Source organism: Hypanus sabinus, chromosome 9 (genome assembly GCF_030144855.1).
Source record: "Hypanus sabinus isolate sHypSab1 chromosome 9, sHypSab1.hap1, whole genome shotgun sequence".
NCBI classification, from domain to species: Eukaryota; Metazoa; Chordata; class Chondrichthyes; order Myliobatiformes; family Dasyatidae; genus Hypanus; species Hypanus sabinus.
Window position 1 is genome coordinate 88453120 of NC_082714.1, and position 12789 is coordinate 88465908.

The 12789-nt window shown below is 50.5% G+C and overlaps 2 protein-coding genes across 2 annotated transcripts in view; both read right to left on the reverse strand.

The window, feature by feature from the left end:
* sv2a (synaptic vesicle glycoprotein 2A) overlaps positions 1-3198 on the reverse strand; it is a 54368-nt gene extending 51170 nt beyond the window's left edge. The window contains exon 1 of the mRNA XM_059980106.1: positions 3084-3198. The gene's annotated coding sequence lies outside the window, so the exon portion shown is untranslated. The remainder of the gene's footprint in view (positions 1-3083) is intronic.
* Positions 3199-3699: 501 nt separating this feature from the next.
* Positions 3700-12789, reverse strand: part of sf3b4 (splicing factor 3b, subunit 4) — a 28917-nt gene continuing 19827 nt past the window's right edge. Inside the window, exons 4-6 of the mRNA XM_059980098.1 lie at positions 11764-11955; positions 6277-6444; positions 3700-4245 (exon numbers count right to left, since the gene is read on the reverse strand). Coding sequence (XP_059836081.1) covers positions 4067-4245; positions 6277-6444; positions 11764-11955 — 539 coding nt within the window. The 3' untranslated portion in view covers positions 3700-4066. The remainder of the gene's footprint in view (positions 4246-6276; positions 6445-11763; positions 11956-12789) is intronic.

Consider the following 12789-nt stretch of genomic DNA (forward strand, 5'->3'; position numbering starts at 1 on the left):
CGCCACCTCCCCCCTTGCCGTTCCCGCCGGTGGAACATTCCCGAGAGCAGCGTCAGCCGGCGTTGCCCCGGCGACCGGGCAGGCCCCGCCCACAGATCTGCGGGCCGGAGGGCAATTGGGAGGGGTGGGGAGAGAGCCCTACGGAGATCAGGGGTCAGTGGTCGTCTGGCTGGCGTGGTCCTAGGTTGCAGAGCGGGGGGGGGGCAGGGTCAGAGCCCCGGAGGTCAAGAGGGGATTGAGGTCACTAGCTGGGGTGGGGGAAGAATCAAAGAGGCCGGGGGTCCGAGTGCCCGGGGAATAGATAGATAGGTTAGATCCCAAAGGAAATCACAGAGTCACAGTAGCATTACAAGTGCACACATTAAAAGAGAAGACAGAATAAAATATGTTATCCCAAACACTCTTCGGGGGGGGGTCATCACAACCCCGGTTAAAGGCTGCCTCATTATAGAGCCTGATGGCCGAGGGTAACAATGACCTCATATCGTGCTCTTTGGAGCAGCGCAGTTGTCATAGTAGATTACTAAAATGCTCCTCTGTTCAGCCAAGGTGGCGTGCTGAGGGTGAGAAACATTGTCCAGAATTGCCAGGGTTTTCCCGAGGGTCCTTTGTCCTTCCACAGCCTCCAGTGTGTCCAGTTTGACTCCAATAACACAGCTGATCAGTCTATTGAGCCCGTTGGCATCACCCGTGTTGATGCCATTGCCCCAGCACACACCACATCGCAGATTGTACTGGTGACAACAGACTGGTAGAGCATGCGAAAGAGAAGCCTGTGCACTCCAAAGGTTCTCAGTCTCCTCAGGAAGTAGAGGTGACTCTGGCCCTTCTTGTACACAGCTTCTGTGTTGGTGCTCCACGCAGAGACAGCAATTCCAAGAGGTCAGGGATTAGAAGGATCAAGTATTAGAGGGATAAGGGTTTACAGAGGCCAGGGTCAGATGGAAGTCCTAGGGTAAGTGTAGATCCGGGTCAGAGAAGGCAGGGGTGAGAAGGATTTGGGAGGTTCTCCCCCCCTTTCCACACTTCTTCCTCTTCCGCATTCCCCCCTCCCTATTCCCCATCTGCCATACCCCTCCTCCTCCCTCCCCTCACCTCGCATCCCACCCCTCATTCCCACCCTGTCCCCCTGCTGCCGATAACCATGGTGTCCTGTAGAGCCAAACACGGCACTGGTGCGGAGGAGGGAGGGGGCCGCCCTGTCCTGGAGTTTCTACGTCGTGGCTCTCCGACCCCAGCTACCAGCACCATCTGTGTGAAATTTCCTTGCGAGCTTCTCCCGAGTCCCAAAATTGATGGGATTGGGGAGGGAGTTTGAAACACTGGGAGGTAATGTGGGATTCTTCTAAATGGGTGGTTAATGGTTGGTACAGATCGAACAGGCAGAAGGGCCTACTTCCCTGACATATCTCTTGAAAGTCCCATAAGACATAGGGGCAGAATGAGGCCACTCAGCCCATCAAGTCTGCACCACCATTCCATCATAGCTAATCTATTTTCCTCTCAAACCCATTCTCCTGCCTTCTCCCCATAACCTTTCACACCCTGACTAAGGATACCTATTAACCTCCACTTTCAATACACCCAATGACTTGGCCTCCGCAGCCATCTATGGCAATGAATTCCACAGATTCACCACCCTCTGGCTCAAGGGACACCTGTCTGTACTGAGGCTGTGCCCTGAGGTCCCAGAAACATCCTCCGCATACAGGGAAGAGTGTCCCATCACAGTACAGGAGGAAGTGGAAAGAAAGATGGTGGACGTTAAGTGACGGTTGAGCTCCAGCCAGCCAAGTGGGGATGGGATGAGGGTAGGTGTCCCCCATCACACTCTTTCCTGGTTTGTAGATGGGGGGAAGGGAAGGTGAGGTGTGGGAGTATAGGGATGGCAAAGCTGTCGTGGTTATTGGGTTTCTGCGGGTGGGGCAGCTGTTTCCAGTTGGGGCTGAGCTCCCACCCCAGGCGGTGGGGGAAGCGGGTGAAGGGGAGACGGATCGGACTATCTCCTGGTCGGCATTCTCTCTCGTATGGCTGCACTCACTACAGCTCTGAGCTGATCTTAATGACCAACAGACTCACTTCCCAGGACTCTGTACGACTCATTTTCAGCAAACACGAGGAAATCTGCAGATGCTGGAAATTCAAACAACACACACGAAATGCTGGTAGAACACAGCAGGCCAGGCAGCATCTATAGGGAGAAGCACAGTCCTGACGAAGGGTCTCGGCCCGAAACGTCGACAGTGCTTCTCCCTATAGATGCCGCCTGACCTGCTGTGTTCCACCAGCATTCTGTGTGTGTTGTTGTTCTCATTCTCAGCATTGTTTTTGAGTTTGCAGTTTGTCGTTTTCCGTACATTGGCCGATTGTGGGTCTTTATTTACCGATACAGCACGGAATGGGCGCTCCGCCACCCTGCCCCACAACCCGATTGACCCTAACCTCATCACAGGACAATTCATAATGACCAATTGGCCCACTGAGTGAAACTCAGGCATTGTCCTCGGGGAACGTACAGGGAGCCGGAGTTGGACTCCGAACTCTGGAATGCCCTGAGCTGGAATCGCTTCATGCTAACCACCATGCTACCGTGGTTTTACTTTTTCATAAGTTCCACTGTACTTATCTATTTTCCTGTGAATGCCTGCGGGAGAATGAGTCTCAGGGTAACATATACATACTTGACTGCACCAGCCTCCCCACCTCAAAAAGGCAGTTTCCACCATCAAGGTCTCCCTCCACCGAGGACATGCCCTCTTCTCATTGCTCTTATCAGGGAGGAGGAACAGAAGCCTGAAGACACACACACACAATGATTCAGGAACAGCTTCTTCCCCTCCACCATCAGATTTCTGAATGCTTAATTTAGCACTGCTTGCTTAATTTAATTTTTAAAATATGTCTTATAATTTATAGTTTTAAAATTACTATGTACTGCGTGAACAAATTTCATGACATACACCAGTAATTCTGACTCGGACTGCGTCACAAACGATACCCGTCACCTGCCAGCACATCCGCACAGGTCACCTACCCACAAAAAACATATTAATAAGATGGAAAGAGCAGAGAGAATGACTTACATGGATGTTGCCAGGACTTGAGGGCCTGAGTTACAGGGAAAGTTTGAATAGGTTCATTAAATAATGTTTGATCAACAGAAAACTGAAGGCTTAAGTCCGGACCTCGGTGATTCTAGAGACAGAAGCTCAAAGAATAAAGTCCAGAGCTCTGTGATTCTGGAGAGAGGGCAGAGCTCTGTGATTCAGGATTTAGAGACCGAGAGGTCAAAGTCCACAGCTCGGTGAAGCCTGAGGTAGAGGCCCGAAGTCAGGGATTCTGGAGGCGGAGGCCCGAAGGTCGAGTCAGCAAGTCCAGGCACGCCAATGGCGACCAAGGTTAGGGGTTCCGCTAGTGCACGACCGGGACACTGGATGCGGCCAGCTGAACTACCCCTACCGCCGCTTGTTCTGATTCCGCGATGCACCCCTCCCCTTCCTCGATGAGGCACTCCCCCCTTTCCCTCAGCATGGTGTTCCTCCCTCACCACCCCTCCTGTAGTAGGGTGCTTCTTCTTCACTGCCCCTCCTGCACTGCAGTACTCCCCCCCCACAGGATTCCCTCCTGTGGTGCAACGCTCCCCCAAACCTACAACCTTGCAGACAAGGCCCACAAATAGAAACTCGAGACAGCAGAGAATTATCTAAGAAATACATTTTATTAAAAACATCTCAATCCTCCTGAAAAAAAAGGAAATTCTAGGAAATAGGCCATGAAGTGGGCGTACAAAAGCCCCCAGCGTCCCCCACGGTGGGGTCTTGGCTCTTGGACACAATCCTACAGGAAGATTGGGAGCGGAAGTGAGAAAGGGTGCAATGAACCTCCTGGGAAAAATTCCCAGAGCTCCGGAGGGGTGAAGTGTTCCTTTCCTTCCTGGGATTTCCGTGGGAGAGGCTTCCTGAACTGGTAAAAAAACCAGCCCTCAAAAACTTGACCTGTCCCAGTACAAGAATGACTCGCAGCAAGGGGTCCAGGCCCGAGGGAGTTGCCGGCTCTCCCTCCTCCTTTACTGGGGCTGGAGAGGCCCGCGTGGTGGGCCACGAGGTGGCATGGGTATCCGGGCCCCTCCCCGAGGAGGCAAGAGTGGGCCCCGAGCAAAACCAAAGTGAGGTGGGCGAGGAGGCCCATTGAAACCAGGCGGAGGCATCGGAGGTGGCGGTCCACGTATCCCGTGGGGAGGGGGTCCTGTGAGGGGGAGAGGGAGAGAAACAGAGATGGAGGGAGGGACAGAGAGATGTGAGGGGGAGGGAGAAATGGAGAGAGGGAGGGGGAAGGGAGAAACATGGAGAGAGATGGGGAAGAGGGGTGGAGAGGGGAAGAGAGAAGGAGAAAGATAGAAATATAGAGAACACAAATGAACCAACCGGGGGGGGGGGGGGGAGGAGACAAAAATGGAGGGAGAGAGATAATAGGGGAGAAAGAGAAGGATGGGGGGAAGAAAAAAAACAAAGGAAAAGAAAGACATTGGGGCAGGGAGCGAGTTGGAAGGAGAGACAGTGAGGGAGGAAGTGAGATGGAAGGATGGGAAGAGAGAGATGGGGGTGGAGAGAGATGGAGGGAGGGAGGGACAGAGGGAGAAAAAGAGAGATCAGACACTGTAATAAAACACCCAGCACACCCTCCTCTCTGGCAACCCTGCCCCAGTTGGGCAGAAGACTGTTCTGCCCCTCACTGAGACCAAGTCTGATCCCCTTCCACCCCAACTACCCCTATTTCCAAAAGGTCCCCTTTAAACCTTTCCTCCCTCACATGCCCTCTCGTTTTAGACTTCCCCTGCGGAAGCGGGGACATCCACCCTATCCACGCCCCCTTCAGTTTAAAAACCCCTATAAGGTCACCCCTCAGTCTCCTGCACTGGAAAAATAAGCCCCAGCCTCTACTTATGTCTCAGGCCCTCGAGTCACGGTAACATCCTGCGCCATCTCGTCCTGGGCAACCAGATAGCACACAGTACTGCAAGCGCAGTCTCACCACATCTTGTCCAGTTGCAATGTGACTTCCCAACTGTGCACCAAATGACAAGGACCAGTGTGACAAATGCCTTCTAACACCACCCCCGTCTACACGTGTCACGAGTTTCAAGGGACTAAGTATCCATAACCCTTAGGTCTTTTTGTTCCACAGTACTCTCTAGCACCCTGCTGTTCACTCTATACGTCCTTCCCTTGTTTATCTGCCCAAAATACAACTCCTCACCCTTTATTATTTTTTATTTAGAGATACGGCTCAGTAACAGGCCCTTCAGCCCAACAAGGCTGCATTACCCCATTTCACCCATAAAACAAATTAACCTACTAACCTGTATACCTTTGGACTGTGGGAGGAAACCGGAGCACCCGGAGGAAACCCATGCAGTCACGGGAAGAACGTACAGACTGCTCACTGGCAGCGGTGCGGACTGAAACTGGGTCATCGTCTCCGTAAACCTTTACGCTACACTGCCACTCACCCAAGTTAAACTTCACCTGCCATCCCTTGGCCAGTCAACCTAAGTTGTAACCTCAGACAACTTTGGTGTCGCTGGCAATGCACAAAGCACACCAGCGGCATTCACTCCAGGTGGTGAGCTGGGCCAGTTCAGAGCCAGCCACAATACTCTGGTCAGGAACCAATGGCAGAACACCTCCCCAGCGTGACTTACATGAACCAGACAGGTCCTCACAACATCCGCTAGTGGCTATTTATTTGGAGACGCAGTGTGACCCACCCAGCATCTCCCTGTTTAAGTCACAGGACAATTTACAAACCTACTACCTGGTTTGTCTTTGGACGGGAGGAAACCCAAGTTACGCGGGGAACTCCTTTCAGATGACACCGGGAATGAACTCTGAACCCGATGCCCACGTGTCGCACTAACCACTACACTACCACAGCGTTTCGTGGTTGTCATGTGACCACATAAACACCAACACTGCAATTCATCGAAATCTTCTGTGGTGGGATTCAGAGCCTGGCCGCTGTACGTCCACTCCACCACACCAACACCATCCCTCTGGTGATAATCACCTTCCTTCCTATTACCCCTCGGAGACCCTTCAGCCCGCTGAGGCTGTGCTGGCCCACTCCCACACAGTTCCAATTTTATTTCCCCACACTTCTGATCTCCAAACAGAACGACTCCGGTCTTTCCAACTCCGGCATCACCACTCCGCTGCTCCTCCTACCGCAATCCCTCGGAAGCCCCCACTGCCCGCCGCCGACCCGGCCACTCCTTACCCATGTGGTGTCCGAACGGTGGCCCTCGGGGGGGCATGACCATGGGCGGAGGGTTGTGGTGCTGGATTCCGGGCGGAGGGGGGCGGTGGGGGGCGTTCTGGCTGGGCCCACCAGGGAGAGGCGCCATGCTGTGTGGTCCGTGGTGTGAGACGTGCATTGGGTGCATCCCTGTAGGGTAGGAGAGAGGGAGGGAGGTGAAGAGAGTGGGGGGGAGAGCGAAGGGGTGGGGTAGTGAGAGGAGGGGAGGTGGGGGGGATGGCAAGAGAAGGATGGTGGGAGTGAGGGAGAAAGAGGTGAATGAGAGGGATGGGGAAGGGAGGGGGAGGAGAGAGGGTTGATGGGGCAGAGAGATGGGAAGGGGAAGGGGGGAGAGAGAGAGAGAGAGAGATTACATCAATATCACTTTCTTAAAAGTCTGCAAAACAAAGACAGCATCTGAACACCTTGTGGACTGGGCGGAGTGCTCACCCATCCGTACCCACAGTGCTGACAGCTTCATGTTCCCAGATTGAACATCACCAACAGCCTGTCCTGGTCCAACAATGTAGACCTCACGACTGAGAAAGCTCTCCAACACCTCGACTTCCTCAAGAGCCTTCAGGAAATCTGCAGGTCCTCAATGAAGCTCACCAAGGAGGCAGCCTGTCTGGGTGCACGACGGCTTGGTACGACGACAGCTCTGCCCGTGACCACAGGGAACTGCAGAGAGTTGTGAGCACAGCTCGGCACGTCACAGGAACCAGCCTCCCCTCCACGGACTGACTCTGTCTATCTTGCCCTGTAACTGTGATACTATGTTTTGTTTTGGGTATGAAATGATCTAACTGGGTTGTGCACAATCAGGGGTTTTCACTGAATCTCAACACAGCACTGGAACACACCATTCAACCCACAATGTTGTGCTGAGCCAATTAAATTATTAAACAAATGGCCAATTACACTCATCCCTTATGTCCATAACCTTCCATTGTCCACACACCCTCTTAAAAGTCCCCAATGTGTTTGTCTCTACCACCATTCCAGGCACCTACCACTCTTCATGTAAAAAACCTGCCCCTCCCCTCTCCTTTGAGGATACTCCCTCTCAACTTACATGACAATAATCCAAGATAAAGTCAAGTTTATTGTCAGATGCACAAGTGCATGTTTGATGGCTCTGGGCCTGAACTCACTGGCTCTGGGTCTGAAGATTAACCATATAACAATTACAGCATGGAAACAGGCCATCTCAGCCCTTCTAGTCCGTACCAAACACTTCCTCTCACCTAGTCCCACTGGCCCACACTCAGCCCATAACCCTCCATTCCTTTCCTGTCCATATACCTATCCAATTTTAAATGACAATACCAAACCTGCCTCTACCACTTCTACTGGAAGCTCATTCCACACAGCTACCACTCTCTGAGTAAAGAAAATACCCCTCAAGTTACCCTTAAACTTTTGCCCCCTAACTCTCAACTCATGTCCTCTTGTTTGAATCTCAATGGAAAAAGCCTATCCACGTCAACTCTATCTATCCCCCTCATAATTTTAAATACCTCGATCAAATCCCATGCTCAAATTCCAAAGAGCTTCCCCCATGCACTTGATAAACACAAGAAATTCTACAGACGGTAGTGTTCCAGATGAACACACACAAAATGCCAGAAGAGCTCAGCGGGTCAGGCAGCATCTACAGAAGGTGATAGATGGTCAACGTTACAAGTTGAGACCTTCCATCTGGATTCTGTCTCAGTCCAAATTGGAAACATTGACCATCCATTTCCAAAGACCAAAGAATAAAGACCTAACTTGTACAACCTTTCCCTGTAACTTAGGTGCTGAAACCCAGGTAACATTCTAGTAAATCTTCTTTGTACTCTCTCTATTTTGCTGACATCTTTCCTACAATTTGGTGACCAGAACTGTACACAATTAGGGAATGAGGGAGCATCTCACTGAAACGTATCGAAAATTGAAAGGCCTAGATAGAGTGGACGTGGAGAGGATGTTTCCAAAGTTGGGGGTGTCTAGGACCAGAGGGCACAGCCTCAGAATACAAGGACATCCCTTTAGAACAGAGATGAGGAGGAATTTCTTTAGCCAGAAGATGGTGAATTTGTGAAATTCATAACCACCGACACTGAAGGCCAAGTCATTGGGTATATTTAAAGTGGTGGCTGATAGGTTCTTGATTAGCCAGGACGCCAAAGGTTATGAGAAGGCAGGAGAATGGGATTGAAAGAGGTAATAAATCAGCCACGATGGATGGCGAAATAGACTCGATGGGCCGAATGGCTTAATGTGTGTAAAGGGTGCCATGAAAATCTTGCTTGTAGCAGCATCACAGGCTCAAAACGTCAGATACACAACATTCACAAGAAAAACACAATAATTACACACAATTTTTTACAAGAAGGAGCACAAGTAGAGCAAATACAAGAGGTCTATTGTGGTGCAAAGTGGGCACCACAGCTTTGCTGTACTGAGGTAGTGACCGGGCTTGTGCCAGTTCAGGAACCGAATGGTTGAAGGGAAGTAGCTGTCCCTGAACCTGGTGATGTGGGTCCTCAGGCTTCTGTACCTCCTGCTCGATGGGAGCTGCAAGATGGCATGGCCCAGGGATTTTTGATGATGGATGTTCCCTTCATGAGGCAGGGTCTTCTGTAGATACTGGGGTGGCATGTCACCGTGATGTATTGAGCAGAGTCATAAAAACATAAGAAATAGGGGCAGGAGTAGGCCATCTGGCCTGTTGAGCCCACTCCGCCATTCATCTCCACCTACCTGATATTTCCCCATAACCCTAGTATGCAAAAATCTATCCTTGACTTAAAATATATTCAAGAGGTAGCCTTTGGGCAGAGAATTACACAGATTCTCCACTCTCTGAGCAAAGCAATTCCTCCTCACCTCCACCCTAAATCCACTCCCCTGAATCTTGAGGCCCCGTTCTAGTCTTACCTCTCAGTGGAAACAACTTTCCTGCCTCTATCTTATCCATCCCCTTCATAACTTTATATGTTTCTATAAGATCTCTTATCTTTCTGAATTCCAGTCAGTACAGTCCCAGGCATCTCAATCTCTCCTCATAGTCTAACCCCCTCATTTCTGCAACCAATCTGGTGAACCTCCTCTGCAGCACCTCCCAAAACCAGTATATCCTTCAAGTAAGGAGACCAGAACTGAACGCAGTACCCGAGGTGCGGCCTCACCAGTACCCTGTACAGTTGCAACATAATCTCCCTGCTCTTAAATTCAATGCCTCTGGCAATGAAGGCCAACAATCCATTTGCCTTCTTGATAGCCTGCTGCAGCTGCAAACCGTTCGTGATCCATGCACAAGCAAGTCCACTGCTCTCCGCAACTTTATGCTTTTATGTATTCAGATTGCCATATCAAACTGTGATGCAACCAGTCAGGATACTTTCAACAGAACGCCTTTTGGGGTGCTCAGTGAGTGACGAGCCAAACCTCCTGAGAAAGTAAAGACGCTGGCGGCATGCTGCATCTGTGCGCTGGGCCCGGGACTGGCATCTGAGATGCTAGTACAACGTGCTGCACACCAGCCACGGGAAAGAGCTGCAGGGCTATTGAAACAAAACCTTCACGCCATCAGAAAAGTTTCTTCCTCCAGGCAGTCAATCCGATCAACCGTTCTAGTTAACCCCCCACCACCCCACTCTATCTGTTAGCTCAGTCATTACACTGCTCTGCAAACACATGAAACCACTTCTTATAAAGCTGTTTACATTGTAAATCCATGCTGGTATTTATGTAACAATGCACATTCATTCCACATCTAACTTTATATGTTTACGATTTACATCAACAAATTAGATGAAGGCATTGAGAATAACATCAGCAAGTTTGCTGATGATACTAAGCTGGGTGGCAGTGTGACATGTGATGAGGATGTTAGGAGAATTCAGGGTGACTTGGATAGGCTGGGTGAGTGGGCAGATACATGGCAGATGATGTTTAATGTGAATAAGTGTGAGGTTATCCACTTTGGGAGTAAGAACAGGAAGGCAGATTATTATCTGAACCGTGTAGAGTTGGGTAAGGGAGAAATACAAAGAGATCTAGGAGTCCTTGTTCATCAGTCACTGAAGGTGAATTAGCAAGTGCAGCAGGCAGTGAAGAAGGCTAATGGAATTACAAAGGGAATTGAGTACAAGAGCAAGGAAATCCTCTTGCTATTGTACAGAGCCCTGGTGAGACCACACCTGGAGTATTGTGTACAGTTTTGGTCTCCAGGGTTAAGGAAGGACATCCTGGCTGTAGAGGAAGAGCAGCGTAAATTCACAAGGTTAATTCCTGGGATGTCTGGACTGTCTTACGCAGAGAGGTTAGAGAGACTGGGCTTGTTCACGCTAGAATTAAGGAGATTGAGAGGGGATCTGATTGAAACATATAAGATTATTAAGGGATTGGACAAGATAGAGGCAGGAAATATGTTCCAGATGCTGGGAGAGTCCAGTACCAGAGGGCATGTTTTGAGAATAAGGGGTAGTTAAAACTTCTTCTCCCAGAGAGTTGTGGGGGTCTGGAATGCACTGCCTCGGAAGGCGGTGGAGGCCAATTCTCTGGATGCTTTCAAGAAGGAGCTAGATAGGTATCTTATGGATAGGGGAATCAAGGGATATGGGGACAAGGCAGGAACTGGATATTGATAGTAGATGATCAGCCATGATCTCAGAATGGTGGTGCAGCCTCAAAGGGCCGAATGGTCTACTTCTGCACCTATTGTCTATTTATATTTTGTAGTTATTTATTCTCTTTAATTGTTGATGTATTTTGCTGTATGTTGTGCCCTGAGCAACACACCACGGCAAATTCCTAATAGTAAACACTGCAGTAGGTACCTCCTGTACCTAATGAAACAGAGTCCTCTGCTGCTTGACGTGTTGTGCATTCAGAATGTGGTAATGCATGGTTAATTTGAATTACTGCCTCTGTCCTGTCAGCTTGAACCAGTCCGGCCGTTCCCCTCGGCCTTCTCTCATCAACAAGGCGTTTTCACCCACAGAACTGCCGCTCGCTGGATGTTTTTTGTTTCTCCTCACCACTCTCCATAAACTCTGGAGAAAATCCAGATCAGCAGTTTCTGAGATACTCAAACCTCTGGCACCAACAGTCATCCCACAATCAAAATCACTCTGGTCACATTTCTTTGATGTTTGGTCTGATTAACAGCTGAACCTCTTGACCACGTCTGCACTGAGTTGCTGCCAAGGTTGGCTGATTAGATATTTGCATTAACAAGCAGGTGTACAGGACACTAATAAAATGGCCACTGAGTGTGTACAGCAAATAAAGTTGATGTGATGTTTCTATCTGATATTACGTTAGCATATGAAATGCTAACACCCAGGAGCTGTAAGCTGCCAACTCTCTTACGTGGCTTACGTTCTGGTGTGTTCAAATTGTCGTACCACACCACGGTATGGTCAGCCATGAATAACTTGATTACTGCCGCCGTGGGCGGGTCCCTCTGATACTCACCGTGGTGAGGCAATGCGCCAGGAGGGAAGGGGTGCCCCACGTGGTGGGGGGTGGTCCCTGGAGGTCCTGAGGCTGGTGGTCCAGGTGCAGAGGTGCTGGGAGCCATGGGGGGTGGCATCGCTGGAGGAATCCCTGGAGGCAGGGCTCCTGGAGGGGGAACTGGCGGGGGGAACGATCCTGGATGAGGCAGCCCTGAGAGAGAGAGAGAAAGCAGAGTTACTCTGTGCAGGAACAAACCCTTTGGCTCACCCCCTTCATCCCATTTCACTCTGCTACGTTCCTGTTGACTCCCCCCAACCCATACACATGGGGGGGGGGGGGGATGACAGTTCAACTCACTGACTCCATGCACCACTGTGATGTGGGTGGGAATGGGACCACCCGGGGAGGAGAATCCACAGGGTCACTGGGAGAAAAAGCAAATTGCACACACACCTGCCCCACATCACAGCTTCAGACTAGGAGGGGGTGAGTGAACTTTTGAAATTCTGTCGATACTGGTCTTTGAGTTCATTCAAGACAGTCCAACAGTTTATACTCATCCTGGCAAAGTTTCCCCCTTCTTTATATTACAAGAGGCCATTCAGCCCATTGGAAACCTACTGACTCTCTCAGTCCCCTGTAAGCTCCACACATATCAACTACCTCCACCTTCTCCCCCTTCCCATCAACTACCCCCATTCTCAACCCATTCCCAACAACTGCCCCCACATTCTCCCCACCTTCCCTCATGTTCTCTCCAGAGTGACAGCGAGACACGATTCTGTAGGTGCTGGAAATTCAGAGCAACACACACACACAGTACTCAGGTCAGGCAGCATCTGTGGAAATGAACAAAGAGTCAGCGTTTCAGGCTGAGACTGCTTGTCAGGACTGGTAAGGAAGTGGGGGTGGAGTTGGTAAGGAAGTGGGGGTGGAGTTGGTAAGGAAGTGGGGGTGGAGTTGGTAAGGAAGTGGGGGTGGAGTTGGTAAGGAAGTGGGGGTGGAGTGGAGGCTGGAAGCCAGAATAAGAAGGTGAAGACACAT